This window comes from Oryzias latipes, chromosome 9 (assembly GCF_002234675.1).
Source record: "Oryzias latipes chromosome 9, ASM223467v1".
NCBI classification, from domain to species: domain Eukaryota; kingdom Metazoa; phylum Chordata; class Actinopteri; order Beloniformes; family Adrianichthyidae; genus Oryzias; species Oryzias latipes.
In genome coordinates this window covers 18,611,673-18,636,743 of record NC_019867.2, presented here as the reverse complement: position 1 = coordinate 18,636,743, position 25,071 = coordinate 18,611,673, and the positions used below count along the sequence as shown (strand labels likewise).

The following is a 25,071-nucleotide window of genomic DNA, read 5'->3' as shown; positions in this document are numbered from 1 at the left end:
GTCACATGTTTAAAAAATACAACTGCTACAGGAGTAATTCAATAGTTGGTCTTAGCAGTAAAATATATTGAAAATAAATATCTTTAATTAAAAATATTCTAATTGTGTTCCCCGTTTCTGCGTTTTGCAATTGTAAGGTTTCATCCAGCAATTTCGATCAGAAAGTTTTAGAGAGTGACTCCTCTTTACTTGTAATGGTTCTACTCGACTTAAAGACGCAGTACCATGTCTCCAGAGTTCCGCGTCATTTATTCATTTCTTGGTTGCAATCAGGCGATCCTGACTTCTGCGGGGAAGCTGCTGCTTTGATCAGCTGTCAGATTTCTAGCGGAACCGTAAACTAGTGATAGTCTTGCTTATTTTGGAAGATGGCAAAATACGTGTAACTGATGCAGAAACCCCAAATGCAGCCAAACGGGAAAACTGGCTGGCCCTCTACTAACTCGGGAAATAGTCACGGAAGCTGCAGTAACACTATGGTAAGCGAGCAGATTAATTAAAAAAAACTTTACTGGGGGGAGGGGGTGACAGATCATATTGTGCTTTAAAGAAACAAAGATTAATTTAAAATCTCCCAACAATAAAATCCGTTTGTTCGTTCGTGCAGAAGTTCTTCGCAATGTTCATCATGCTAGCTTCATAGCTAATATAGCTAGCGGGCATTATGTAATAGTTACTGCTAGCTTATTAGTTAAGTCCTTGTTTTTAAATTACATTGACTCGAAAATATCGATTTAACACAACACTTCTGCACGTTAGGAGATCGTAGCGATCATATAGAGTTTCATGAGTTAATCATTGGTTTAGCTCAAATTATTTCATTCATTTAAACACAAGTTAACATCCATTTATTTAGTTTTCTAGAAAGACACGAGTATATGTTTATCAATGCGTTTATCATTTAAGTTTCTCAGCATCAAGTTCTCCATATCTCTATTTGAGATTTAGGATAGCTACACAAAATGGGTTGGATCACATAAAGTGAGTCGCTGTCTCGTGTCAACTTGCCTTTTACAGGATGCTCCTCAGTATCCAAGTTACCCTCCACAATACTGGTATCCGCAGTCCCACTCCACAGGGCCCTACGCAAATGCCTATCCTTCAGCGTCAGATCTGCATCCGCAGTACAATCCACAGGTACATCTCACTATACGAGCCATTCCTTTCCTTCAACATTTTAATATATTGCTCACTGTTTTGATTCTCATCAATTTCCTCATCTTTCTTTTGCACAAACACTCATAGTTGTGGTATCAAAAGTGCTGTTTTCACAGAGTGGTCAATTTCCTCTCAGGCTTGTCCCTGTTTTTCTTTTTTTACTTATTTTTTATTTTTAGGTAATGCCAGGAGGATATCCGAACGGCCATGGAGCGTACAACCATGCACAGAGTCCGTACCCGGCAAGTAGCTTCCACCCATCCAACCCCTTCTACTGTGCTGATCCAAGGAGAGCAAGTCCAAGTTCCTATCCGCACCAAGGCTGTCCGGCAGATCAAAGCAGCGAGCCGCCTCACGCTCAGCATCATCATTACACTGGTCCACACTGTCAAGGGGTGAGTTTATTTACGCATTAATGAGACACTCACATTACTTACAAAATACTTAAATAGAAGCAAAAGGTTCTTGGTTTAATATTTCAGTCTTTTTACTTATTATTATTTATATGAGTTTGCTAAAACAATCTTATGGAAGCTTGACGTATTTAAGGAATCAAACAAATCATTTTATGCATTTGACCAATCGGATGGACGCCTTCACATTGTTGACCAATCGGATGGTGCCCTTTTATGCTAGACGAGGGTTTACTTTAAAAAAAAAAATTTAAACCGTTGCAGTGAAATGGAAATGATGTTTTTGGTTGTTTTGGTGTGTTCACGTATCACCGCAAGTTATATCGTCATCGCAATATTGATCATCAATATCGCATATCACAAGTTTTCCTTATATCGAGCAGCCCAAATGTGTTTAGAAAGCACCAAAATGAGACATCCATTTCTTGTAATGTTACATTTTTGAGAATAAACATGTTTGTCTTGTTTGTGCTCTCAGGGTCCTGGATATCCTCCTGGATCATACCCACACTACAGTGAAGGTGGACATGCAATTCACTCGAATTCTCCTTACCCAACCGGCCAGGCTCTTCATCCTAATTCCCAGGCTGAAGCATGGGGACACCCCAGCCAGTATGCCCACTCACAGCAACAGTGGCAGGGAGGTCAGCAACCTCCCCAAAATCATTACGGGAATCCCGTCCGTCCACCTCATCCTCCAGCGTGGCCAGGAACCGGGACTGGTGCCCCACCACCCTATCAGCCCAAAGTAAGGCTCTGCAGCTGACGTGCATTGTGTAACAATTATTCAAGAGTCCGTAAGGAGATAAAAGCAAATATGTCTATCTTGTGTTGTTTCAGGATCAGCATCACCAACGCCCTCTGCAGGTGGGGCCTAAACCCAGGCCAACACCACCCCCTAATGGAAAGCCTGCTGAAATAACTTCTCCTCCACAAATCTACAACAAAACAGGGAGAGGTGATACTAACACCTCACAGGCTGAGCCCCCCCCATCAGCCCCAACCCAAGCTCCTGCACCGCCCGCAGGTCAGACCAGACAGCTGCCCTTGAGTGATAATCCAGGCCTTGCCAAGGTTCAGCATGTGATGACCAGAGTTCAGCTACTTCAGGAAGATGTTGACGAGTTTGTAGGCAAAAAGACAGACAAGAGCTACCGCTGTCTTGAGGAACTTCTGACCAAAGAGCTGTTAGAGCTGGACTCCGTGGAGACTCAGGGACAGGACAATGTTCGACAAGCACGGAAAGAAGCCGTGCAGAGAATTCAGGCCATACTTGACCAACTAGAGAAGAAAGCCTTCTGAAGCGGGCTCAATTAACTTGCTTGTGGACCACCAAGTTTTCTTATGTTCTCTAAGATCTTCCTTGACAAAAGTCCTGCTCTGCAGAACTATAACAATGTTCTTTTTTCTACCTTAAAAACATTATATGAAGAAATTACAGACCGAAGGAAGAGTTAGATGAAATTTGAAGGGAACTTAAAATCAGACCTACACATGAATGCCATGTCTTTTGTTTTCAAATCTACTCCTAATACAGATAAGATTACGGTCAAAGTTCTGCTTTGTCTCCATTTATTTGTTTTCACACTTTCGCATAGAAAAAGATGAAATCATTGTTAAATTCATTTAGATGGCCTCACTTGTTTGTTTGTTTTTTCAGGTTAAAAAATTGAAAAAGTTTATTTTTTAAAATCTCAGCAGCATTTCATATTTCTGGTTTAGCAAAGTCTGTTTTTCCATGTTGGTCTAGTTAAAGAAAGTGCCATCTTTCAGAAAATAGTTTTTTAAGTCTTGGAAGAACAACAACAAAAAATGTCTAAAAAATACAACAAGTTTTGCATGGAAATGTCTCTGTTATGTGTTAATCTGTCAGCTATGATGATGGAATTCTGACAAAACAATTGCTATAATTATTAAAAAAGAAAATAGTAAAATGATTAAAATATTTTTATGAGTTTGTAATCCAATTGATTTTATTTTGCTGCAACTATGTAATTGCCTCAGAACTGGCAGAAGGCTGCCTCCAAGTGCAGCAGGGTTATTGGCTCATCTGTGCACACACAGGTAGCAATACACAACCTTAGGCTACGAGTCACAGACACTGCTTCCAATCTGGAGTCATCAAGTGTAATAACCCTATCAAGACTTCTAGACCCCAGATGTAAAATACTTGGATTTTTGAGTTCCTTAAGGTGTGGTGAAGCAGTGAACAATTTGAAAATGGAACGTCCTGCTGTGATTGGGCGCACATCTACTGAGTCACAGCCTGGACCCTCTTCACAACAGTTATCGGTATCCACTTCAGGCATGTTGTGTTCAAGTATATCCGTTTATTTTTGCACGTATTTCTTTGAAAGTTACGTACTGATTTGTACTTGACTACTCAAATCAAATCTGTTGGTTCTTTGATAACATGTGGCAGCAGCTGGACAAGGATGTTGGCAAGAAGACGAACAACGCCACAGCAGATTCTATTATTGAAGTCCAGAGATCCCTTGCTGAGAGCAACTTGCCAAGGACCCAGGATCCCTTGCAGTATTGAACCCATCATAAAACCAATTTCCCAAACCTCTTCAGGCTGTCCCTACAGTTTTTATGCACTCCCACATCATCAGTGCCATGTGAACGAGTGTTCTCAAAGCTCGAGAACTTGCCTCCAAAAAAATGTAATAGGCTGAATGCCAAAACACTTGAAAAACTTTTTTTTTTATAAAAATTCTGTGGAAAGAAATACCCCCCCACTCAGAGAATATGTAACTGAGCAACATTACATCCACACTGTGGCTTTGTCACATTATAACACACATTCACATTATTTGACATTTTATATGTTACATATTTTTCACTAAGATTTATTTAATCAGGATGTGGGTGAACAATTGTTTTCAGTCCAGCAGGAGTCAGTATTGAGTGACACAGGAACAATACTGTTTGTGTAACGTGCCAAAACGCTCACGAGGTTTCATCTATTCATCACTAGCAATAATTCTTGGTAATGAAGGCAGTGAGGCACAAACAATACTTCACGCTGAGTGAGGCTCAATGCAGTGTTTAAGTATGCAGTGGTTGATTGAGTGAATGAGAGCCAGGTGTGCAGCATCCAGGAAGTGTGCGCAGGGGTTGCTGGGAGGTGAAGTGCATTCAGTTCTCTGGAGACTGCGGGGAGACAGAGCTCTAATATGGTGTCCGACTTCTGACAGTAACAATCCATTTGAAAGTGGGTTTTCCCATGGATTTTCTCTTGTTCCTAATAGGTACATGTTGAAGCACTAGCCTGCCATACAGAGCTCTTATTCTATCTTTTCATCTAGAGGAATGCTATTTGGACCCAAAAGCGCAACATGCTGAAGGCTTCGGTTTCTCATGCTGGAGTAAAATAGGTTTTTGCTATAGTTTAAGAATGTCACAGATTTTTTTGGGGGTAAAAAAATCTGTAAGAGTAAGAAAAATGGGGTTACAAGCAAACATCTAGAAACTCTTTTTACTTACAAATGCTAATGTGGAAACAAAAGGATTTTGCCTATTTAAATTGAATAAATTCTGGGGGAAAAACAACTATTTTCATTATGGTTTGACGCCTATTTCAGGGGTTTTTTAGCACCCTAATGTAGTTTTTAAATCTGATAATGTGAATATTGTTTTAGAAAATGCAGCTTCCTTAAAGCAGTTTCAAGTCCTCCAGGACTCCTGCTCTGTAGGCATTACCTGTTGTAATGCTCCAACACACCTGACTTAAATAACAAATAACCAATGAGCTGATTTGAATAATTGAGTCCTTCATTGTGTTTCCCCATTATAATAATCCCGTGTAGTTTCCCATTCAAAAGCATGCTAGGCCTTCTTTGAACAAATAGGTAAGGAGGTGTTACACAGTGCAAGTGTGGAGGCTGAACAAACAGGAAGACAGGACAGAAAATAAACAAAATCAAAGTTCTCTTCAGTCTCAAATGCAGTTTCTTTATTTTTTATTTGTATTTGTATTTTTTTTAGGTCTATTTAGCCTATGTTTGTCTGTCATGAATTTAAAAAAAAAAACACTGCAAGATTCAACCAGAGGAAAGGCAAGTGTTTAGCTTTCATTTCTGATGCAGTGTCACTATTTTCTTTTAGAATTTGGCTTTGTGTTCTGTGGGGGTGGGGTGGGACATGCTTACTGGTACTTGACTTATTTGAATAAATGGGACAATTTTTATCTTTTAATAAACTGCCTAATCTTGCTTCTATCACAGCATTACAATCATTTCAATGTTGCCATGACAAAAGATTAATGTCAGCACTCAGTTTCTCCAGGAATATTTAATTACTATCAATGTTAAAAAAAATCATCTAACAATTTTAAATTATTTTAAAAGAAATTAATCAGTCGTAAATAAAACTTACGCACGTAACTAAAAATGTCACTTTTTAATCAAATTTCTACGGTGGCCCAGAAGGGTCACAACACAACACATTAACTTTACACACAACACATTAACTTAATTATATCCAACCAGAACAAGACCCAGCACATTTACTACTCAAAGTGCTGCTCTTATTGATAATATATTTACAATATTAGAATACAGAAAGATGTGGAAATCAATTATAATTTTTTTTTTTTTAGAAATATTTATGACTTTACAATAAGAACTGCGGATTTTGTAATTTCAATAAACAAATTTGCCAAATGCCCTTGTTTAAAAACCGTTCTACAAAATACTCGAAAAATAAACTCAAAACAATTCTTAAAACAAAGGACAAGAGAAATTGAACAGATACAAGTTATACAAAGTTATACAAAAATAAACTAACTGAAATAACATGGCACAGTAAAAAAGTGTACTTTAATAATCTACTGAATGACAATAAAAAGAACATGAGAGTTAGATTTTTAATATTATAAGGACCCAGCTGGTCCACTACTGCCCCATACGCCGTACGACTGAACAGTCTCAAAGAGGGAGAAGCAAAGAGAGAGGCATATTGCATAATCTCCTTTCCAGCATCAAAGCCCATTTATTTGAACACACCACAAACAGCCAAACAGCATGGACCTTACTTCTGCTCCCAGCCCTCTCACTCATTGTTTTCACCCAAGATTTCCCACTTCCCATGAGTCTTAGGGGCTGAAGGCAGGGCTAACCCCCAGGTCGCTACACTGCCCCCACCTAAGAGGGTTAAGTGTCCCCACGACCCTCACTTAGCTGAGAACCAAATGTGACCGAACGCCCTCTTACATGTGCACCCCAAATGGAGACTGGATTTCATAAAGGTTAAGAATATACAATTTATTAAAAACTTGACACAAATTCCATAAAAGAGAAAGTTAAAATAGACTCGGACAGTTGGACCGCACTCCAACACTGCATGAGGGCGGCTGCCTCCTGGATCGCCTCAGCCCCACTGCACTGGCGGGTAGCCACAAACACCACCAAGGGAGATCTCTGATCCAACTCTCACCAGGAGCACCTGCTCAGGGCCCAAATGCACACAAAAACAAAACACACCACAACCCAAACAGTGATTAAAAGAAAATACAAAACAGAAGAGGTGCACCTGAGCAGGTCACCACTAATTTATGGGCTGAAAACAGGGGGGGTCCCCCTTACACAATACTAAATATGGCACCCACCAGCTACCATAAGGATAAAAGGAGGAGGCAGCCACCTTCAGCCAGGTCCAGACACCAAGATACTAAAAATGAGCACAAAACAGTTTAAAAAAATGGATAAAAGCAAGGGTGTCAAGCTTGATTAAAACATTAAAACAATAACTAAAAACACTAAGCAAAACAGCAGTGGCAACTCTCTCATGCCCCAGGGTCAGAACTCATGCCACCACCAAGGCCAAACCAGGAAACCAGCACCTAGATGGAACTCCCACTGCTGCTATTTATCAGCCTTGTGAGCCAATCACAGCTCAACAGACAGGTGCTGGCCATGAATGTTCATCTATGGAACACCATGAGGGACAAACTACCACCCACAGCCCTGTCTGTCACACAAACAACACTGACAGCAAAACACACTGACTGAAGACTCACACTCACAATTCTGGGTTCCAACCACCACCGTGTGACAGTCTTCCTCCCAGCTAGCTGGGTTCGCACACCTGTTACTGACACAGTTCCGTGCCAGTAGGTGCCCAGCCAGCAGAATCAAGCATAGTCGCCGCAGCAGTTGAAACACCACCCTCGGGGGGGATATCATCGCCTTGGGGGAGTAGACTCTCACCGAGCGAAGAGCTGCACATCAACGGCGAAGGTCCCCAGGCGTTCGTCGTCTTTACGGTGACAAAACTCCAACTGCTGTCGGTTCCGTTGAACCCTGCTCTCCAAAGCGTTGCTCTAATGCTGCTGTCAGTGTCGAGAGGTCTCGCAGCTCCGCGGAAGAGAGGTCCAGCAGTACTTCGAGTGTAGGGCCCTCCAACGCCAGGCCTGGATGTGTAACAAGTCTCCCCGGGACTCCAGCCCTTATAGCCGGCCGCCATGTTGACCTGAGCCAGGTGTGGTTCCAGTGGTGTTAAGCCATTGCATCGCGAAAGTTCGACTGGGCTGAGCTACATCATCACAGACGGTTCTGGACGGTTCATCACTGGCGTGGAAACTCGACTCGCAGGGACAGGCTGCAGATGACAGCGGCTACTCGTACCATCAGGGAGATGATTTCGCCCTTACTCCTCCCTTGTCCCAGAGTGGCCTCCAGGATGTGAATTTGTTGCTCCATCTCAGCCACCTCTCGCTCCATGTCGTAGCTCTCCATGGCGAAGCAGCATCGGCTAAGGATCCCACTTCTAACACCAACGTAATGACCCAGCTAGTACGTTACTGTTGCAGGGACCGAGGACCGAGCTGCTAATTAACTATCTACTTTGAAGGACTGTCCATGCCACATATACTGCACAACTCCAATCTCCCATAACGAGCTTAACTGAGCTTAACTTCTGCATCTGGCTGTTCATAGAAAAAGTCTTTAGCTTCTTCCTCACTGTCATTGGTAAGACTGTAGCACTGAATTATGGTCATATTCATGTCTCCCTCTCATGCTGATTTTAATCAATCTACTGTTGACAGGTTTCCATTCAATCAGACTTTTCTCTGTTCCTTTCTTTAAAATGATGGCAACTCCTTCTTGATGCTTATTGTCCTCTCTGACTGAATACAGTAGTGTTTCTCCTGTTGATGTCATGACTTTGCCGGATCCTATCCATCTGGTTTCACTAACGCCTAAAATATGAAGATTATATCGACGCATCTCTGATGTCACTTGTGCCAATATTCATGTTTGTCATATTGTTTGTACATTCCAGAATCCTAATCTGGTCTTCGTTTTAGTGCTCAAGACTTCAATCTTCCTGTCAGTGGCCCCAAAGCTTGGTTTTTACCATTGTCACTAGCCGCGGTTACATGGGCAAAATATCTTGATCGGATCAATGGTCAGTTAATTCAGTCTCAATAATCAGAAATGCACACAACCTGTTTTACAAATGCACACGCTCCGATTCACAAATGTCATTTTATGCCAACGTGAAAAATAAATTCGGAAATACACACCCTGTGTTTCACAAACACACAGATTGTGTTTCACAAATGCACACTAAATGTTTTACAAATGCACAATAAGTGTTTCCATATGCACATGGGCACAGAAAACCTTTTTCTGATTAGAACAAACGTTCCCATGGCTCACAATGAATAATTTGGACATGCGCAGTAGTGTAAAATCAGTTTAACTGTGGGTCGCTTCCAAATGAAGTGGCCAGGTGGGGGACAAGGGCGAGGGGTGGAATCTACTTTATAAAACTTTTTTAAAAGTCATTCATAACCTAAATTTTATTGAAGGTATAAAAATCATGCTTTTGTTGGGTTAATTTTGTGAGAAATGCCCAAATAAAAAATGGGAACACAAAACAATGTTGTCACTAAGGTGACAGTTGGTTTAGTCGACAGAATTGATGCCTTCGTGAGGACATTTATGCTAAATGCCAAGAACATCTGAAATATAGACAAAAAATGTCTAAGCCATCTGGTGCCTAATTTAGAGAGAAAAGAAAAGAAGAAGAGGAGAAAAGAGATAAAGAAAAGGCTAGATGCACGTTTTCTAATGCTACCTGGCCCTGCAACAACAACGTTGCCGAGAAAAACCTTTTTTTGGTCGATGACCAAAACTGAAGTAGGCCCAAATGTTGCAAATAACATCATTTTTAATATTTTCTTTTTAAACATTTTTAAGATTTTCTTCTTAAACGTTTGCTCTGCCATAACTTGTAACAACATTAGTTATGATTCGTGTGTCTGTCTGCTCTGCTGTAACACAAAGGTTTTTTTGTGTTTTACTGTTGCATACTTAGTTCATAAATGTTTTTGAGCTGTGATGGTAGCATGCTGCTGCTGCTGCTGTTGCTGATGCCACAACATGCTAATGGGGCAAATACTGTAACTTCAGAATGTGCATTACTTTAATACTCATTTGTGGCAGCCTAAACGTTTTCACAATGTTTTATTATTTTTTTTTTTACCAGTTAACTATGGATTTAGGGGTTAATTTTAAGCCTGCATGTTTGAATTTTATTTTTTATTTATTTACAAATGTTGGGTTATATTATTAGTCAATAGAATTTTCATATATCTGTTGGTAGTTTTAAAGATAAATATTTACCATTTACTGCAACTCTATGGTGACAAAACATAATTTAACAGGTCATAACTAAAAATGTGCCAATCAAAGGATTGAAGACAGCAAAAATGAGCTCATTTTTCTTCTCTGAAGCAGAGATCCATATAGAGCATGACAATTTAAATTTCCAATTCATAAATGTTTTTTATAAGGCCTATATTGCAGATGAGGAGCTGAAGGAGCAATGCGAGGCACTAGATGACATATTGCATTTTGAAGGGAACTGTGATTTGGACAGTAGAGATTGAACAAGTCCTGAACAAGCGTTCAGGACTTGTTCACGACTCCAAGTCTCCTTGAGCTTATCACGTTAATGTCAGAAATATATCCCAACTTTTGGACTGCTCTCAGGATTGCACTCACCTTGCCAGTCACTGTGGCTCAAGCAGAGAGGAACTTTTCAAAACTCAAGTTGATCAAGTCACTAACCTTGCCGTTGTTAGTATCAATCATTCAGTAGGGGAGCAGATTTCATATGATGACGTTATTGACAAGTTTGCATCAAGGAAGGCTAAAGTTAGATTTTAGTCAGTGTTTTCTGTTCTTAGTGCTATGGTGCTGCAGTTATATTTATTTTAGCATGTTATTTGTGTGATAAAAGATTTGTGCTTTATATTATTTATTTTATATTATTTATTCAATATTGTGTTTGATTAAGTATTTTTCTACCTAACTGTATTTTTGGTTATGGTCTTTTTTTAATGTTCTGATAACTGTTATAATGCGGTGCAGAATTCTGATAAATGTCTTCTTTTTATTATCTTTTTTTAATTATCAATTTCTTAATTTCAATGACAATAAAATTTTTCAGTTGACATGGACAAAGGGACTCTATGGGGGGGGGGGGGGGGGCACCTACTAGCCCTGTGCCAAACCCCCAACCTGGAGGTCCAGTGGACTGCTCTTAGTCTGGCCTCTACCCTTCAATCTTTCTGGCATGGGACACCCTACCAGGAGCACAAAGCTCCTGCCAGCATAGCTATCCAGGTCAGCAAGACACGCAAGCCCCCCAACCATGACAAGGTGTCAGTCCATGGGCACCCATTACAGGTGGTCTCATACAGACGGGAGTTTTTAAAATATATATAGATATATATTTAATATTTTACACAATACAAAAATGGCACAGGCCTAAATTAAGATGGGGTCAACTTAACAAAGTTGGACACCGTGGAGACTCACAGACAGGACAATGTTCAACAAGCACGGAAAGAAGCCGTGCAGAGAATTCAGGCCATACTTGACCAACTAGAGAAGAAAGCCTTCTGAAGCGGGCTCAATTAACTTGCTTATGGACCACAAAGTTTTCTTATGTTCTCTAAGATCTTCCCTGAAAAAAGTCCTGCTCTGCAGAACTGTAACAATGTTTTTTTTTCTACCTTAAAAACATTATATGAAGAAATTACAGACCGAAGGAAGAGTTAGATCAAATTTGAAGGGAACTTAGAATCAGACCTACACATGAATGCCATGTCTTTTGCTTTCAAATCTACTCCTAATACAGATAAGATTACGGTCAAAGTTCTGCTTTGTCTCCATTTATTTGTTTTCACACTTTCGCATAGAAAAGATGAAATCATTGTTAAATTCACTTAGATGGCGCACTTGTTTATTTTTTTTTCCAGGTTAAAAAATTGAAAAAGTTTATTTTTTGAAATCTCAGCAGTATTTCATAATTTTGGTTTAGCAAAGTCTGTTTTTCCATGTTGGTCTAATTAAAGAAAGTGCCATATTTCAGAAAATAGCTTTATAAGTCTTGGAAGAACAACAACAAAAAATGTCTAAAAATACAACAGGTTTTGGATGGAAATGCAAATGTTATCTCATGTGTTAATCTGTCAGCTATGATGCACATTTTCAGTATTGGACTGTAATTCTGACAAAACAATTGCTATATTTGTTGAAAAAGAAAATAGCAAAATGAGTAAAATATTTTCATGAGTTTATGATCCAATGGATTTTATTTTGCTGCAACTGTGTAGTAATCAATCTGAAAGTGGGTTTTCCAGTGGATATAATAGGCACATGTTAAAGCGCTACCCTGCCATATGGAGCTCTTATTCTATCTTCTCATCTAGTGGAAAGTTGTGCAGCCCCACACCAGCATTCAGATCTCAAAATAGACTGCTATTTGGATGCAAAAGCTACACAGGCTGAAGGCTTGGGTCCTCATGCTGGATTTATTCGGAGGTTCATGTGTCCTTAATTCATACAGAGCTCACTTCTATAGTGAGCAAATTGTAGGTAAATTGGCCTAAAACTAAACCACTTTGGCCATTTAGTGAGTTCAGTTTTACTTGTTGGCTCAGAAACATTCTCATAGAAAGAATTCTTCCTCCAGGAGTGCATTTTGAAAGCAGTTGCAGCATTATTTGATTTAAACATTTAAAAGATGTCGGGAGTGTCTAAAGTTCATCCATGCTGGAAGGATGAAAAACCCCATCGGAAAGTGGAGATAGACCTGAGTTCACCTGGATTAGCAGTGTTTGAGCTGGAAAGACTCCTATTCACAGGCAAAGCCATCATCAGTCATGCGGATGAAGTGTGGCCAAGGCTTTATATTGGTGACCAGTAAGTAAAATAAGTCGTCTCTATAGTTTAAGAAGGACGTAATAGTTTTTGTTTGTTTGTTTGTTTTTGTGGAGCTGAACTTGTAAGTAAAAGAAAGTGTTGGTTTATGTTTGTAAAATGGGACTGATCATAAATGAGATTTGTGAGCAGAAGTAACCCTGCACCTCTGAAGCTGCATTCCACATCAGGAATTCGTGTAAGCTATAGCTCTACCATCTGAAAGTTTCCAGCAATGCCAGCAAATGAAAACATGTCTCGGCTGAAACATTTTTGAATTTACAAGCTTGAAAAATTACTCTTCACTTGACTGTGTCATTGTGAGAAACTGCATGCACCTATTTTGGAAACTTGCTGTGACATCTGCCTGTTATCAGATATGTTTGAGTAAATACAAATTGATCCTTCTGTTTTTTTTTTTTATCAGGCATAGTGCAGAGAACCTGGCTGATCTATCCACCCATAGGTTCACCCACATCTTGAACGCAGCTCACAGTAGACGAAAAGGAAAACCAGAGTATTATGAGGGAATGAACGTCACATACATGGGCATAGAGGCCAGAGACTCCTGTAAATACGACATGAGCATCAGCTTTCAGACAGCTGCAGATTTCATTCACACAGCTTTGAACAGAGGAGGTACAAAAAAAGAAAAAAAAAGAAATGTGCTACTTTTAAATCTTGTGTTTGGTAGTAATAATAATTCATTTTGTTTTTCAGGCAAAGTACTGGTGCATTGTCATGTGGGAGTGAGCCGTTCTGCCACCCTGGTCCTTGCTTACCTGATGCTCAAGCAGAATCTGACTTTAGTGGAGGCGATTTGTACAGTGAAAGACAGCCGAGGGGTGATTCCCAATCGAGGCTTCCTCAGACAGCTCATTAAGCTGGATGGACAGCTCTTTGGCAAACACTGAACCCTTTACAATAGTTTTACCAACCAAGTGCTCAGCCTAGAACCTACGGAAAAACCAAAGCATTTTGGACATTACAAATAATTTCCAAGAAGTTCCTGACTTCAGTTTATTCAGTTCATAAATAGCTTATTTGCCTCTTTTTTCTTAACATTTTCTCTTTTTTTTCATTTTTATTGGGTGGAGTTTTTTTATGGTTCTTAAAACTGAAATCTGGTAGACCTTTAAGATGTTTTAGAATGAAATCCTCAGACTGCTTATTAAAAAATTTAGTAACAAAAAATAGGGTTACAATCAAACATCTAGAAACTCTTTTTACTTAGAAATGCTATTGTGGAAACGGAAGGATTTTACCTGTTTAAATTGAATAAATTCTCAAAAAACAAACTGTTTTCATTACTCTTTGACGCCTATTTTATGGGTTTTTTAGCACCCTAATGTAGTTTTTAAATCTGATAATGTGAATATTGTTTTAGAAAATGCAGCTTCCTTAAAGCAGTTTCAAGTCCTCCAGGACTCCTGCTCTGTAGGCATTACCTGTTGTAATGCTCCAACACACCTGACTTAAATAACAAATAACCAATGGGCTGATTTGAATAATTGAGTCCTTCATTGTGTTTCCCCTTTATTAAAATCCAGTGTTTCCCATTTAAAAGCATGCTAGGCCTTCTTTGAACAAATAAGTAAGGAGCTGTTACACAGTGCAAGTGTGGAGGCTGAACAAACAGGAAGGCAGGACAGAAAATAAACAAAATCAAAGTTCAGCTCTTCAGCGTCAAATGCAGTTTTTTTTTTTTTTTGGTAGTTTTTTTTTTTTTTTTTGGTCTATTCAGCCTGTCTTTGCCTGTGGTGGACTCAAAACACTGCAAGCTCCAACCAGAGGAAAGGCAAGTGTTTAGCTTTCATTCATGATGCAGTGTAACTATTTTCCTTTTAGAATGTATTTCTTAATTTGTTTTGTGGGGGGGAAGCATGCATTCTTTTAAGTAAAGTGGACAATTTTTTATCTTTTAATAAACTGTCTAATCTTGCCTCTATCACAGGATTACAATCATGTAAATGTTGCCATGACAAAAGGTTAATGTCAGCACTCAATTGTTTCAACAGGAATATTTAATTGCTATCAATGTTCAAAAATTCATTTTAACAATTAATTTAAAATTATTGTAAAAAAAATGGACCAGTTGTAAAAAAATAAAACTTAAAGCATGTAACTGAAACTGTCACTTTTTAATTAAATTTCTGCATGACGTAACCTTTACAAAACAGCATATTTTGAAAAGCAGAATCAGTTTTGGTGTAGGTTCTCTTAGGTTTTGTGTTTTTCATGGTCTTAAGTAAAACCACATTCAAAATCTTAAGAAAAACCTCTAAAACATGCTAAGTAAACATTGTGTAACAAACCTTGTACTTTTGAACCTTTGTTTTATTCCAGGATGGCGCATGCAGCTGTGATTCTCTGGATGTTGTCAGCAGTGGTCTGTGTGGGGAAAGGCCAACAGGGTACTGAACATGTCCAGGACACCAATGTGGACAGCAGCAACGATGACAGTGTGTCTCTTGTGACTTCAGCAAACCAAGACTTTGCATTCAGCTTGTACCGGAATCTAGCAGCCCTCACTGACTCCCAAGGCAAAAACATCTTCTACTCCCCATCTAGTGTCTCTCTGGCTTTGGCTGCCTTGGCTGTGGGTGCACGGGGGGAGACCCACCGCCAGCTTTTCAGCACTCTTGGTTTCAACAGCTCCCAGCTGACTCAAGCAGAAGTAGACCAGGCCTTCCGTAGACTCCTCACGAAAGAGCCCTCTGACGAGGAGGTCAGCGAAGGCACCGCCGTGTTTGTAGACGACAACTTTAAGCCCAAGCCAGAGTTTCTAGATGTCCTGAAGCAGTCGTATTCTGCAGAGGGCTTCAATGTTGACTTCAGCAACACTACAGACAGTGCAAATACCATCAATAAGTTTGTGGCTGATAAGACCAAGGGAAAGATCGACAAGCTGGTGGGTGACTTGGATCCAAGCACAGTCATGTATCTGATCAGCTTCATCTACTATAAAGGTACAGAGGTCACATTAGTTGATGTGGTTGGTTCAGTTTTTCTTCTTAATGTCTTCAGATGATAGCCCTGCTATTGAGCTGCTATTGAGCCTTGGCTAAAATTCCAGATTTGGTTAAACTTTTAATTTTCTTCTCCCTTTTGAACAGGAAAGTGGGAAACACCATTTGACCCTCTGTTGACAAAGGAGGACATGTTCAATGTAGAAGAAAACAAACAGGTTTGAAATGAAACAACCTAATTGATCTTCAGATTTTTTTTTTTGTTTTCATGGACACCTGTGTACTTTCTATATTTATATTATAAAATTGGCTTCCAGGTTCCTGTTCAGATGATGAATGTGGAAGAATATTTTGACGTTTACTATGACCAAGCAATCAACACAACAGTCCTCCAACTCCCATTCAACAGCTCCTGCTCCATGCTGCTTTTGTTGCCTGGAGATATGGCAACTTTGGAACAAGCAATAAGTCCAGCACATGTTGCAAAATGGCTGAAGTGGAAAAAGTCAAGGTTTGTCAGATTAACTTTTGGGCATTTGTTTTCAGATCTTTGCTTAAAAGGGTTTGTTTCAGGAAATATGACGTGTACGTTCCAAAGTTCTCCATCAAGACTTCTTACAAGCTGAATGACGTCTTGGCTGAAATGGGAGTCACAGATGTTTTCGGTAATGGTGCTAATCTGAGTGGTATTGCTGAAGATGCACGGCTAAAAGTTTCAGAGGTAAAGAGAAGGTCAATCATACTTCAACAATAATGGACATCTTTCCACTTTACCCTCAACACCTGTTTGCCTTGTCTCAGGTTGTGCACCAGGCTTCTCTGGATGTTGATGAGACGGGAGCCACTGCAGCAGGTGCTACAGGAATTGGTTTTATACCGCTCTCCTTCCAGTTCATCCCTGTTATAAAATTCAACCGCCCATTTATGGTTCTAATTATTGACAACCAAGGAGAAAAAATGCTTTTCATGGGCAAAATTATCAACCCAAACCTTTAATGGCAGAAAGGAATTTGGTTACAGCACAGCTACTGCACCAATAAAGTACATTGAAAAACTCTGTGTTCTCATTTGACTAAAAGTTTTATACTAGCTTCTTATTACTTGTCGTACATAATTCCTGAAATGACTATATTGTGGCTTCATTAGATTTCGGTTCATCAGGGTTTTCCATGACCATGGGTTAAATGCAGAAAGGGAAAAGCTTTGGTCAAGCTTCACTTAACCTCACAGCCTTTGACACAGTGAACTACCAAATTCTCTCAATGCTGATTTACATCATATCCGATACTATAACTTTAATGCATCCAAATCCATAACCCATTTACTGACTTGTGGTATACCTCAGGGATCCGTTTTTGGTTCCACTCAACTTGTGTATGCTGCCACTATATCATTAGAGGACAAAACAGACTTCCACAACTGTGCCGATGGTGTGCAGCTCTGTGACAGACTCCTCCTCATAAACCCCTTGAATGGATGGCAGGTAATTTTTTTAATAACTCAACGACAAGCTTTGATCAGAAGTTGACAAAAGAATCCACACGAACTTAAAAATTATTTGAATTTAAGTAACTTGGCAAATCTTGGTGTTTGCAAATCCTTGGTATATTTTCTAAAGCAGTCTCAGTATTCAACTGCACATTTTAGAAGAGCCCACATCACTCCTGTCTTAAAGTCTTTGCACTTGCTGTCAGTCAGCTTCAGGATTGATTTTAAGATTCTCCTAGTTTTTAAACGTCTTAATGGATCAAGATGTTTAACATATCTCCTCAGTCCTTACAAACTCTCCAGAGTGCTTAGATCCTCAGTTCGTGCTATCTATACACGCTTTCAGAACCAGGACTCAGCGAGGCCTCTTTTCAGCACCATGGAAAAACGGACCGAGGATCCGACAGTTGCTGCATCTGTGGAGATTTTTAAATGTAAATTTAAGATTTAGAATTTATTAACTCAACTGTTTTTATTTTTTTGGCTTTTAAATATTGTATGGCTTTTATGGTTTACTATTATATTTTTACCCTTTGTATCTTTTAATCTAGACAGTGCTTCCTCAAAGTATTATCCAGTGTTTCCTTCCATTTTTTGTTAATCTTTTATTGTTGCTTTTAATCTTTTGTCTCATTACTTTTCATGTTAACCTGTGTTTATACACATTTTTTTGTCAAGCACCTTGTATTTTACAGAATGTTGGTGTTCTATAAATAAAGTGACAGATTATTTTCTGTTAACCCCTTGACATCTATTAAAATCCAAATATGCATCAAATCTTTTCGGTTCCAAAATGACCTTAATTTAGCATTTACATGTAAACAAAAACTTTCTTTGCTGGAAATAAGTTAATTTGTATAGGGATTGAAGTCTTTATTTCTAGCAGTGCAAAAGCCGTTTTAAGTAGTTCCGCTTATTGAGATGGTGTGTGAGTGAGTGAGTGTGTGGGGGGGTGGGGGGGGGGGGGTTTCTACTCTATCAACAAGTGTATGCAACTGTATATTAATCATTTAAAAATGTATGCTGTGTAACAAAAAACGTATTACTTTGCTTCTGGCCAAATATTTAAGATGCCCTCAAGACTTGACTTGGGGTCCTCTTGTTGCACAAACTTCTGAATTGGACATGTTTTTATTATGCCAATACGCCTGTTTTAAGATTACAACAGAGTTGCTTGTATATTTTTCATCAAATTTTATTTTGTTGTCATTTTACTGGATTATTTGGGTCATTCCATGGAAATGTGCCCATTTGGACATAAGAAATTGGTGATTTTTTACCAAAACGTTTCCTTTTTTATTATGTTTTAAGTTATTGGGAATGTTTTAACTTTCACAAAATAACATTACCCATCTGAGGCATTATTTTGATTTTATAATTTTTCCTTATGTCTAGTTTCTAAATTACAGTTTCATATCTTTATGTTGGAATAAAGGAACTTCCCTGCTTCCTCTGGGGCTCCAGGGTCCAAAAGACTCCACTGCTGTCACTTCCTGGTGTATATGGAATCATGGATCAAAAAATTTTTTTTTATAAAAGGGGTGGAATCGTTGTGTGTTACGGGGTTGAGGCGTTACTCAGGGACAAAACTAAAACTACTTTAAACAACAACTTAATATTAATATTAAAACATAAGAATCATTGCTATCAAAAAAGTAACAAAAAAACTTTAGATTCATGTAAAAATTATTGACTTTTTTACATTAAAATTGGTTGGTATTTGCGACTTTCATTCAGGTCATGAGAGACATGACAAAATTAATGGTGTAAGTTGGAAAACAAATATTTTTAATTAAAACACATAAATTAATTATTTTTTAAGAAGTATTAAAATTCGCATTTCATTGTATTTATTAAGCTGTTTGAATATACAGCTTGATGACCAATTACATTAAATACAGCTTGAAGTAAGAGAGGGACACAAATTGTCCCATTTTCGGGGAATGACTCATTTACCGCTTCTAAAGTCCCTAACAATTTCTTCCGCTAGATGGCAGTGTGATAAATTCCCAAGTCTGATCTGCCGAAAAGGAGAGCAAAGCCTCGAGAAGAAAACATCTGGCTTTTGATTGGGCAGCAAAAACGTACCTTCAGTAATGGCCGAAACAAAGAGAGATGAGGCTCAAAGTGAACTTTATTACAAAAAAGAACGACTAAAATACAGCCCGGAGGAGGAGGCTAGGCTGGAAAGGCAGCACTTTTGGAGAATAATCGATGCTTTTCGATTTTACAGGTAAATAGCTCTGTTTTAGGGCAGCGCTAGCCAGGTTATAGCATGTCTGAGAGACGAATCAATCAATGTGGTTTTAAGTACCAGCAGTTGCAGTTCGTCCGTAAACAGGGTTGGTTTATTCTTTATCAGAAAGGGGGGAATTTTTTTTAAAGAAAGATAAGCTTCCTTACACATTTCCTCTCACTCTGCCTTCCAACTAAATAAAACTAAACGGAGGTAATGGGCGGTATCATAGATCCACTGAGCACCTTTCTTTTTGCTCCTGCAGGGCCCACGTTCAGGAGCAGATCGTCCGCGCCGAGCGTCAGTTCAAGAGTCTTTCGCCACACCACCAGTCTTTGGTTCCAGGTGTTTTGTCAAACCTGGCCCGAATCAGCCAGTGTGCCGAACACAACCAGAAGGTCCTGCAGGCCATCATTCAGAACAGCCTCCATATGTTTGAAAATGTAGAGTATTACAGTGAAAGGGTAAGAGACTCAATTTATTCTTCTTGGTATACTCGTTTTTTTACTGTGTTTTAAATGGGCTCGAATATATTACAGTAGATTTGCCTTTTTAAAAATTACTTTAGGAGGATGATCCTGGCAAAGTGCGTCCATCCTCTACGTTTGACATGGACAAACTTAAGTCGACTATAAAGCAGTTTGTCAGGGACTGGAGTGAGGTGGGCCAGGCTGAAAGGGACTCCTGCTACAGACCCATCATTGAAGAGGTCCAAAGACTCTTTCCATGTGATGAATAGTAAGAGTCATCCTTGCTTCATAGGCTGCATGCATTGTTTATTCTTGTAGTGTTGTTTCAGGACATCTTGTTGTTTTTCTGTAGGCTTACTCAGGGATTTTCTATGTGATATGTACATTTTTATCATGTCAGTGATGTGTCCAAGGTGAGCGTGTTGGTTCCTGGAGCTGGGCTTGGTCGTCTAGCATGGGAGATAGCTCAGCTGGGTTACACTTGCCAAGGCAACGAATGGAGTTTCTTCATGCTTTTTTCATCCAATTTTGTTCTGAACAGGTAAATCTCAAACAAAGATCAGAACCCTTTTTTTAAAACTGTCATCAATTATAGCACACTCTTTTTTTTTTGGGTCTGTGGCCATCATTAAAATCCCTGCGTTAAATATACTTCTAGTAATTTGGCAATGTAACTTTCTCCTTAGGTTTACATTTTAATTCATTTTACATTCACTCTGCAGGTGTGAGAAGGTAAATGCTTTGACTTTATACCCATGGATCCATCAGTTTAGCAACAACAAGAAGCTCTCTGACCAAGTGCGACCAATCACCTTTCCTGATGTGAATCCTCAGAGATTGCCAGATAATTCCGATTTCTCTATGGTAGCAGGAGACTTTGTGGAGGTTTATACTGAACCAGGTATGTTTAGGCTTAGAGGCATGGGGGACACAAATCCAATCAAAAGTACGATTTCCTTCAATTTAAACTATCACAAAAAACACGTTTAGATTGTTTTAGCTGAATTAAACACTAAACCAATTTGTGATGTATTTTTAATACTTGTTTTTTGTCAGAGTCTTGGGACTGTGTGGCAACCTGCTTCTTTATTGACACAGCTCATAATGTTTTGGAGTATTTGGAAAAGATTTGGAAAATTCTTAAGCCTGGAGGAGCTTGGATCAACTTAGGTGAGTCCTAAAATTTTGATGATTTAATTTTGAGGACTGAATAAGTACAGCAAAGGGCGTCACTGCACATGTTCACTTCACCATTGAAGAACTTGGTTTCCACATTACAAAATTTACAGTGTTAAAATATGCGTTGCGGTGCCTACTGGGATAGCTTATACTTTGATTTCGATTCGGAATAAGGTACAGTGGACTTGGCGGACGTTTGTGAGCCAACGACAGCTTTCCCATGACTTTGGATCGATTTCACAGCTTCGTGAAAGGCACAAGATAAATGAGGTCCCCAAAAGCACCCCCTAAACAATGAGGAAACTTGATGAAACGCGCGACGTTTGCCGTTGCAGACCCCAGTCTGACACGTCACATAGTGACGAACAATGTAAATGAGCGCGGTAAGGAGCGGTCACAGTTTCAGGCCCTTAATACAGAATAATGAACTCGGCAGACATAAAGCATGTAATAACATAAATTGAACGATCTTCTAAAAAAATATAAAAAATTGCGGAATCACTTGAATAATGTCTGTGACACATTGATGGTGTTTAGAGCACAAATAGGGAAGATGTGGTTTCTAAAAAGACAAAGAAAACTGTGATGTATCTGCCTGTGATTACCAAATTTCCTCATTGTTTTAGCCGCAAAACAAAGGCGATCAGCAAGACGTCAAATATAACTAACTTGCTTACCGGTAATTTTAGGTCTATTGGGCTATTTTATTTATTTCTGTGTTCGGAACTGGAAGCTCTATCATTTGTGGTCACCAACTTTTATCTCTGGAGCATAGAAAATTGTGACTTGTGGTTCCTACTAAAAAATGTCTTGGATTATCTGGTGAAAAAGTTGAGATATTTTTCTTTATATCATTTGCTGGTCACGTGTAGTATTGTACAAATAAAATCTTCCTTTGTTTATAGTGTAAATGACTTTTTTTGTTGCTAGGAATATCTTTGTTTCATATAGAAATGGCTTTTGCAAAGAAAGATGTCAAATTAGATTAATTTTAAGTACAACTTATTTATACGCACTATTGGTTTAAAATAAATAAAATTAAAATGAATGTAATAAAATTAAATTAATAAAGATGCCGCAAATTAGACAAATTAATATAATTCTGCCACTTTTTAACCAGGACCTCAAATCAGACGACAATATCTTTTTGGAGAGCTGTGGCACTTAATGCTCATATGTCTGTGTGGGTTTAGTAAAGCAAGAGAGTTTAAAAAGAGTATTTTCTTTTATTGTTATTCTATTCACTTTTAATGCTGCATTGAAATATTTACTGTAGGTTTTTTTTAAACCTGTTTTCATAACTGTAAATTAGCTAGAACAAAATTATATATATGTATAAGATATATATATATATATAAGTGTGTATTTAACTGGTTAGAAGTAAAATATTCCCTTTAATTTAGTTATTTAGAATGAATAACCTTTCACTTGTTTAATTTTCATTGCATTTTTACTTTATAGGACCCCTGCTGTATCACTTTGAGAACATGGCCAATGAACTCTCAATTGAACTTTGCTATGAAGACATTAGGGCAGCAATGGTAAAGCTGGGATTTATAGTCGAGGTAAACTATTTCTTATATCAACTGGTAGACATTTCTTCTTTTTTTTCACATAACCAGTCATTTTAGAATCACCGGCTCTCCTTTTCACTCACAGGTGGAGAAGGAATCAATGCAGACCACTTACACAGAGAATGACCGTTCTATGCTCAGATACGTGTACGACTGTGTCTTCTTTGTCGCGCGAAAGCCCTCAGGTATGCATTTCAAGAATCAAAGCGACGATCAGCAGCAAAGCTTACCACCAGCTGCTAAGTCACCTCGGCAAGAAGACGCAGACAGATTTACATGACATGAGAGAAAAAATGATGAACTTTGATCCTGATTTTTAATGATGAAGTAAAGTTGACAAAATGAACTTTTTATGCAGAAAATGATCAGCTTACTTTTTATGTCAAATGGATCTTTAAGGTTGTGGCTGTAAGGTATTCTCTCTTCAACGGGCAACGATTTTGACGAACAGTCCACTCACCAAAGTATGTCTTAAAATGTTGAAAGTACCGTGAGGTTTTGTAAAACTGTGCCATATGTGCTCAGAAAATGGTCAGTCTACCACGCAACACTGAAATGTATTAAATGTCTTTGCCTATTTTTTTATTTGGTTGTGTCCTTAATTTACAAAATTTGTATTTTTGTAATTCAGGAGTTAATTAGTTTTGTCAACCATTTTCTGTTTCTCGACATTCACTGACAGAATATCTTGGTATCATTTAAATGAAGGGGGGTGTCCTATTTATTGAAACATTGAGAATAGCCTAAAGAATAAAAATAATGTTTTGAATAATGCTGTAAAATGGTTGAAATGTGTCCACGTTGCAAAGTATATCTTTTTATTTCGATAATAAGATAAAATTTTCCATTAGCTCCTTAAAACCTTTGCCTGGAACAATTTAAATAAAAAATTCCGAAATAAAACGGATGGTGCCGCAACCGGAAGGGAAAATGTTATGGGAGGGGTTTAAATTGCAGAACTCATATTTGATTGGTTGTATTTTGTGGGTGTGGACGTCACTACCGGTTTATTAGTTTTACCCAGATTAGCCACCACAGGAAAGTGACGCATTTTTTGGTATAGCTGGCTGCTTCAATTGCTCAATAACTTCTATTTAATCTGATTGTGATGGCCAAGAGAAACGCGGAGAGCACGCTGCACGAGCTCTCCCCTAAGAAACACCGTCCTCTATTTCACAGTATTGACATACAGGTGGACAGCATGGCTTCAGTCGGAGGTGTGCCATCCCTCCTAGCATTGTTGGGAAACCGTTGCAGAAAGAGGCCGCACTGCTTTGACGATGAAGAGACCCCAGAGGAAAAAGACACGGGCTTTTGTCTTAGGACTGCAGTCGGCCACCCGAGGAAGCACGTGGCGAATGTTTTGACGGAACCGATCTCTGGAAGTTTCCAGGATCTTCGCAGCTCCTTCGCTTTCACAAACAAGAAACGATCTCGGAAGGATTTCGTTCGGTCGGAAGCAGCAATTTCTCAAGAAAAAAATAAAGTATGATTTTTTTTTTTTACAGCGTGCAGTATTTAAGAGTTTCGTACCATATGGGGATATGATTAGCCTGTTTTGCATTTCTAAGAAAACTACAGTGTAGTGATCGTAATCATCCGCTAGATGTCGCTATTTGCACATTAAATCTGGCTTGTTTTCCCACTAAACTGTCAAGTCATTTCTCCCACCGTCATTTTCCTTAAACTGATTGTTTTTCTGAAGTTGCAAATCATTGGATTCGTTTGCCAATGCTTACTTTGATTATTCTGTTTAATTTCAGGCAGTTGACATCTCGCAGAGTGAAGACTGCACATACAACTCCTTCCACTTTTGGAGAGTCCCCTTACCTGAACTTGACCTTTCCCTGCTGGATGATGGTCCTGGGGCAGATTCCAAGACAAAGGAACACTCAAAAATCAGTGACTCATGTTCAGATGCCATGGAGAGTTGAAGATAAAAAGTTAACCATTCCTAATACATACGTATATCTATTTGACCCATTTTCACAATCGATGGACATGGTGAAGACAGGGTCAGACACCTTAAAACCAAAACACAGAGGCAAGTTTATCCTGCCTGTTAAGTTCTTGGTGTTGCTGACTTAAATGGGAACTTCTTAAGCAGCAGATCATCTACCAGCAGATTTAACAGCTTTGTGTGAGCCACTAAAGCGTTTGATGCTTTGTAGTCAACCTGCTACTAGTGTTATCCAAATGCTGTATCAGTTTTGTTAATAATAAAAAAAGTCTTTGTATTAAACCGTTTTTGAATCCAGTTTCATTTCTGGCCACCAAATTTTCAATTTTGAAAAACAACATAACATTTTCAGGAGCCTTTTTTGTTGTTGTTTTGAGTGAGCGCTATGACACAAACAAAGTG

At 38.8% G+C, this 25,071-nt stretch overlaps 5 protein-coding genes and 1 long non-coding RNA gene across 6 annotated transcripts; 5 read left to right on the top strand and 1 right to left on the bottom strand.

Annotated features, from left to right (window-relative positions):
* Positions 1-217: 217 nt before the first annotated feature.
* bag4 (BCL2 associated athanogene 4) lies at positions 218-3,533 on the top strand. Its single transcript, XM_004072697.4, has 5 exons — positions 218-479; positions 1,018-1,137; positions 1,338-1,553; positions 2,050-2,319; positions 2,412-3,533. Exons 1-5 carry the CDS (start codon positions 390-392, stop codon positions 2,871-2,873), a joined length of 1,158 nt encoding a protein of 385 aa, XP_004072745.1. The 5' UTR covers positions 218-389; the 3' UTR covers positions 2,874-3,533.
* Positions 3,534-6,817: 3,284 nt separating this feature from the next.
* LOC105354762 lies at positions 6,818-7,423 on the bottom strand. The gene is made up of 2 exons (XR_002873925.1): positions 7,183-7,423; positions 6,818-7,019 (listed from the first exon to the last, which is right to left on the bottom strand). It is a non-coding gene; the product is annotated as an uncharacterized LOC105354762 (long non-coding RNA).
* Positions 7,424-12,202: 4,779 nt separating this feature from the next.
* LOC101159679 (dual specificity protein phosphatase 26-like) lies at positions 12,203-13,727 on the top strand. Its single transcript, XM_004072696.4, has 3 exons — positions 12,203-12,796; positions 13,221-13,432; positions 13,514-13,727. The coding sequence occupies exons 1-3, from the start codon at positions 12,618-12,620 to the stop codon at positions 13,705-13,707; spliced, it is 585 nt and encodes a 194-aa protein (XP_004072744.1). The 5' UTR covers positions 12,203-12,617; the 3' UTR covers positions 13,708-13,727.
* Positions 13,728-14,311: 584 nt separating this feature from the next.
* Positions 14,312-16,819, top strand: LOC101156256 (serine protease inhibitor A3N). Its single transcript, XM_011479383.3, has 6 exons — positions 14,312-14,591; positions 15,140-15,762; positions 15,910-15,980; positions 16,080-16,273; positions 16,336-16,483; positions 16,564-16,819. The coding sequence occupies exons 2-6, from the start codon at positions 15,141-15,143 to the stop codon at positions 16,756-16,758; spliced, it is 1,230 nt and encodes a 409-aa protein (XP_011477685.1). The 5' UTR covers positions 14,312-14,591; position 15,140; the 3' UTR covers positions 16,759-16,819.
* Positions 16,820-19,300: 2,481 nt separating this feature from the next.
* Positions 19,301-23,294, top strand: carnmt1 (carnosine N-methyltransferase 1). Its single transcript, XM_004072695.4, has 8 exons — positions 19,301-19,483; positions 19,752-19,950; positions 20,055-20,224; positions 20,357-20,497; positions 20,679-20,857; positions 21,013-21,126; positions 22,597-22,700; positions 22,795-23,294. The coding sequence occupies exons 1-8, from the start codon at positions 19,347-19,349 to the stop codon at positions 22,987-22,989; spliced, it is 1,239 nt and encodes a 412-aa protein (XP_004072743.2). The 5' UTR covers positions 19,301-19,346; the 3' UTR covers positions 22,990-23,294.
* A 388-nt stretch (positions 23,295-23,682) lies between these two features.
* On the top strand, positions 23,683-24,955 carry LOC101156019. Its single transcript, XM_004072514.3, has 2 exons — positions 23,683-24,195; positions 24,473-24,955. Exons 1-2 carry the CDS (start codon positions 23,818-23,820, stop codon positions 24,641-24,643), a joined length of 549 nt encoding a protein of 182 aa, XP_004072562.1. The 5' UTR covers positions 23,683-23,817; the 3' UTR covers positions 24,644-24,955.
* Positions 24,956-25,071: the final 116 nt, after the last annotated feature.

Excerpts from the sequence above, each read along its gene's own strand:
- bag4 (XM_004072697.4), top strand. The coding sequence starts at position 390 with ATGCAGAAACCCCAAATGCAGCCAAACGGGAAAACTGGCTGGCCCTCT. Across the intron at positions 1,138-1,337 it reads ATCCGCAGTACAATCCACAG|GTAATGCCAGGAGGATATCC; the intron begins GTACATCTCACT and ends TTTTATTTTTAG. Across the intron at positions 2,320-2,411 it reads CACCACCCTATCAGCCCAAA|GATCAGCATCACCAACGCCC; the intron begins GTAAGGCTCTGC and ends GTGTTGTTTCAG.
- LOC101156019 (XM_004072514.3), top strand. The coding sequence starts at position 23,818 with ATGGCCAAGAGAAACGCGGAGAGCACGCTGCACGAGCTCTCCCCTAAG. Across the intron at positions 24,196-24,472 it reads TTTCTCAAGAAAAAAATAAA|GCAGTTGACATCTCGCAGAG; the intron begins GTATGATTTTTT and ends GTTTAATTTCAG.
- carnmt1 (XM_004072695.4), top strand. The coding sequence starts at position 19,347 with ATGGCCGAAACAAAGAGAGATGAGGCTCAAAGTGAACTTTATTACAAA. Across the intron at positions 19,951-20,054 it reads TAGAGTATTACAGTGAAAGG|GAGGATGATCCTGGCAAAGT; the intron begins GTAAGAGACTCA and ends AAATTACTTTAG. Across the intron at positions 22,701-22,794 it reads AGCTGGGATTTATAGTCGAG|GTGGAGAAGGAATCAATGCA; the intron begins GTAAACTATTTC and ends TTTCACTCACAG.
- LOC101159679 (XM_004072696.4), top strand. The coding sequence starts at position 12,618 with ATGTCGGGAGTGTCTAAAGTTCATCCATGCTGGAAGGATGAAAAACCC. Across the intron at positions 12,797-13,220 it reads AGGCTTTATATTGGTGACCA|GCATAGTGCAGAGAACCTGG; the intron begins GTAAGTAAAATA and ends TTTTTTTATCAG. Across the intron at positions 13,433-13,513 it reads CACAGCTTTGAACAGAGGAG|GCAAAGTACTGGTGCATTGT; the intron begins GTACAAAAAAAG and ends TTTGTTTTTCAG.
- LOC101156256 (XM_011479383.3), top strand. The coding sequence starts at position 15,141 with ATGGCGCATGCAGCTGTGATTCTCTGGATGTTGTCAGCAGTGGTCTGT. Across the intron at positions 16,274-16,335 it reads CTGAAGTGGAAAAAGTCAAG|GAAATATGACGTGTACGTTC; the intron begins GTTTGTCAGATT and ends GGTTTGTTTCAG. Across the intron at positions 16,484-16,563 it reads CACGGCTAAAAGTTTCAGAG|GTTGTGCACCAGGCTTCTCT; the intron begins GTAAAGAGAAGG and ends GCCTTGTCTCAG.